Source organism: Balaenoptera musculus, chromosome 15 (assembly GCF_009873245.2).
Source record: "Balaenoptera musculus isolate JJ_BM4_2016_0621 chromosome 15, mBalMus1.pri.v3, whole genome shotgun sequence".
NCBI lineage: Eukaryota > Metazoa > Chordata > Mammalia > Artiodactyla > Balaenopteridae > Balaenoptera > Balaenoptera musculus.
In genome coordinates, this window is record NC_045799.1 from 15,355,409 (window position 1) to 15,359,592 (window position 4,184).

Consider the following 4,184-nt stretch of genomic DNA (forward strand, 5'->3'; position numbering starts at 1 on the left):
TTCTAAGAGGTAGGTTGTTTTTCTTACTTATTTGTAAAAATTCTTCACGTATTTTTCATTCTATTTATTTGTCTGTGATAATCATTCCAAATATTTACTTCTAAGCTATCATTTATCTTTCAACTCTTGTGTTTGTCAGTTTTGATACTGATGTCATCAAATTTAACCAGTCATTTTCTTAACTCCTTGTGCCTTGCTTACCCTGAGGTAAGTCTAGCATTTATTGAACCCCTAGTATGTGACAATCACTGAGCTATTCCTTTCACATGTTATCACCTCTAATCCTCATAATTTTATGAAATTGGCATTGTAGTCATCATTTCCATGTTATAGATGACAAAACTAAGGCTCAGTGGAACAGTCATTGCCCAAAATTACAGAGCCAGTAACCTATGGATGCAGGATTTAAACCCATATCTGCTTAGATCCAAAACACTTTCTTTTTTCTACTTTATAGGTTTTGGGAGAAATCCCGCACATGCAGATATTTTATTCTTCATCTCACACCTCATATCCTAGACCAGACTCAATGAGTCAAGGAAGATAGAAATGCAGAGAAAACCTGGGACATTTATTTATTTACTAATCAGCAGACATTTCCTGTCGTGTGCCAAGCTTCACGTTGGATGCTGGGGATACATAGATAAAACAGGCGAAATCTTGGCCCCCAAGGAGGTATTGGTCACAAAACCACATCTTCACCAAGGTGCTCTCATTTTTTTCCAGGCTTGGGGGGAAAAGGAAATCCCCAGACCACACAGACCAGGAAGTGGTAATCTTTTCAAACTGCCCCGGATGAATCTGTGGAAAGAAAATAAAGCAGAGCCTCAGCGCAGGAACAATTTAAGTGACCCTTATATCCTTCCTACCAAGAGGGTCCTTCTGCCACCAGGCCCTAAGTCCTTTGGGATACGTAAAGAGAGAGCATGGTGCTGGGATAGTCGAAACAGTGCCAGTCTTTGATCTAGGAATCAAGAAAAGAATCCAGGCTTTTCACTGGCTCTCTGCTGCAGTCTTCCCTCTGGTAAAATCAGGGCATTGGGCCAGATCTACATCTATGCATCTTACTAGACTTTCCTTTGGTTCCAGATAACCCAGCCAATCGAAGCCATAACCATAGCAACACTCTCTCAATGCACACAGCACTTTAAGTCTTAAAAAGCACTTTTACATTTAGTATCTCAGTAGATATAATTGTGTCCATTTTACAGATGGGGAAACTGAGGCTAAGAAAGATACAGTCAGTTGCTCATAGTCACACAGTCAGTCAGAGGCAGAGATGATATTAAAAGATAGAACCTTTGCCCCTTGTAACATGCTCCTTCCTCCTGGCTTATTCCAAGAAGCCTTCCTTCCCAAGACCCAGCATTACCTGTCACAGGCGGCCCCTGCCACTTCTTGTCTAAGGAACTCTAAGGGGTGAAGGATGTTGAAGGGCAGAGGATCTGCTTGGGGGAGGGGGCAGTATTGGGAGACCTCAAACATCCTCCTTCACAAGCAAGGGCACCAGGAGGTTGAGACCATATTAGGATACAGGGGGGTGTGGATCTTGCGAGGTCTTCTCCTTATCTTTAACTGGCTGTACACATGAATTCCTACACAGCCCCCTGCAACACTGGAGACCCTTCGGGCAGTGGCTGTCATTCAGGCAGTCGTTTATGGGGTCTCTTACACTGGCCAGTAACCACTGGACACTTCCCAGGAGTGAACTTAACTGGTAAAAACAAAGTCACAACTCAGAGGCTTCACTCCTTAGCACATCACCCAAACTCCCAACCCCATCTCCACCCTGTGCGTGGAAATCAGTTCTTCCCCAACCTCAGGACCAAAACTGAGGCTGGTGTATATCCTAAAGGAGACTCCTTCCCACCAAGGGGACCCTAACCAGTGTTGTATGTGTCTGACAGACAGACTGATTCATTATATGATTGGCCAGCTAGCTGACTGGCTCACGAACTGACCCACTGTCTCCCTGAGAATACAGAGCTGGGGGTGGAGGATCCCTGGCTCGGTCCCAGCCTCCATCCCAGTTCAGAGGAGCGCTCTCTACTTCCTCAGGATGCGTATCCTCAAGTTCAAATCTCCTTGGTCCCGGTTTCCAGGACTCTACTTCCTCACCTGGATTTGACATGTATATAGGATCCATGCATTTGCGGCCACAATAGTCGTAGCAACATTTTTGCCTTCTCGGACACTGCCAGTCATTCTGGCATTCAGAGGGTGCACATCTAAGGGACTTCACAGAACGGTCGAAGAAGGGGCAGGTTCCAGGTTTATATGAGCCTGAAAGGTAAGAACAAAGGAGGAAGAAGAAGCTGATGCTGAGTCATGACCACAATCCTGGAGAAGGAATCAGCTTCCCAGGAGAGGAGAGAAAACCTAACCTAGGTGGCTGACCCCAAAGGAATAAAGGGAACTGTTAGGATTCCAGTTTCAAGGCAGGTGTGGGGCAGTGCCTAGCTCAGCCAACCACTCAGCCAAGAGGGAGTCAATGGCACAAGAAAGAAGGTATAGATGGTGGTGTGTTACTAGATGCTTTAAGAGGGAGACTTTGTAGAGTTTGCCAATTTCCATGGTGTAAATATTCCCATCATGGCTAATTTCAAGCTACCAATGTGACATCAACTAGCTCGCAAAAGTCTTGAAGATTTCACAATCAGCCATTGCAGGTCAGTATAGGCCAGCTCCAGTAAATGCTGACTAGAGCTTATGGTCAGGTATCCCTTGCCCAGGTTTGCCTGGGAGGGAGGCAGCACGGGACAGTGATAACAGGAGAGGCCACTCATCAGAGATTAAATAAAAGAGAACAGATCTACTGAGAAGAAGATAGAGAAAGAGAGAGTGACTGTTAAAATAAGAAACATTAAGAGAAAAAGAGACCAATTTGGAAAATTAAAAATGATAGTGACCAAAATCATGTGACAGAGAAAAAAAACCCAAACAAAACAGTAAAGAAGGAGCTATAGAGAAAGAAAAATAAGAAATACAGGGGCTGGGGTAAACAAGTCCATCTGGTGGAAGGTAAATTTCTGGATGTGCAGTAACTCCCTTAGTTGAAGTCCTCAGAGAGATGCTTGAAATTAGGGGCAATAGGCCCGACCATTGGAACAGTGGCTTCAAGGTCAGCCCGCAGGCTAAAAGGAAGAGGCTATTCCCACTCTGAGCTCTCACTGACTCAGGCACCTGGGTATGGCCTGAGAGAGTCCAACTCACCTCTGAAACCACCTTCCACAGCCCAGGGCATCAGGAATCCAAAGGCAAATATCACCAGGAAGACGGTAAGGCTGCTGGGCTTCATCCTGAGGGCAGGTGGAGCTGTGGTGGCCCGTGCTGGCTTCACCCTTTATACCCGCTCCTATGCGTGTGGTCCCGCCAGAATTGCCCCGAGCCTTCCCAGCTGCTATTTCATAAGCCCGACATTCAGGTGAGGACAGTGACCACGTCATCCCCAGTGTTGCTGGCTCTTTTCTGCCCTTAGGCAAGAGCGTGAGGCCTCGGAAGGGAAATGTAGGACTTGGAGGGGGAGGTGTCACCAGGCTGCTCAGGAAGCCATTCAGGAACAAGCTAGAGGACCTGAACCACCCACCTTTAGGGTGGAGTAGGGGAGGGGGCAAAGAGGGCAGAACAGAGCATTACAAAGGAGATTCGTAGGGTCTTCCCTGGTGGTGCAGTTGTTAAGAATCCACCTGCCAATGCAGGGGACACGGGTTCGAGCCCTGGTCCGGGAAGATCCCACATGCTGCAGAGCAACTAAGCCTGTGCGCCACAGCTACTGAAGCCCACGTGCCTAGAGCCCGTGCTCTGCAACAAGAGAAGCCACCGCAATGAGAAGCCCAAGCACTGCAATGAAGAGTAACCCCCGCTCGCCACAACTAGAGAAAGCCCACGCAGCAACAAAGACCCAACGCAGCCAAAGATAAAATAAATAAATTAAAAAAAAAAAAAAGGAGTTTCTTAAAAACCTGAAGCAATCAGCTAGCTGGGGCCTGTCTAAGTGCCCTGACTTTCCCACGCTCTGGGACTCTTAGGCGTTGCCACATTTGTTGCCAGATTACCCAGCGTCACTCTCTTCCCTGAATGGCAGGTGACACTTTCTCTTGCTTTCTCCTGACGCTTTCTCTTGCTTTCTCCTGTTTTGATGTAATACCTGCAGTGCCAGTCACACACAGAATCCTTGCTGAATG

The 4,184-nt window shown here is 46.9% G+C and overlaps 1 protein-coding gene across 1 annotated transcript; it reads right to left on the minus strand.

Moving 5' to 3' along the window:
* Positions 1 to 550: 550 nt before the first annotated feature.
* Positions 551 to 3,369, minus strand: LOC118882001 (antileukoproteinase-like). The gene is made up of 3 exons (XM_036827472.1): positions 3,214 to 3,369; positions 2,119 to 2,283; positions 551 to 801 (listed from the first exon to the last, which is right to left on the minus strand). Exons 1-3 carry the CDS (start codon positions 3,296 to 3,298, stop codon positions 782 to 784), a joined length of 270 nt encoding a protein of 89 aa, XP_036683367.1. The 5' UTR covers positions 3,299 to 3,369; the 3' UTR covers positions 551 to 781.
* Positions 3,370 to 4,184: the final 815 nt, after the last annotated feature.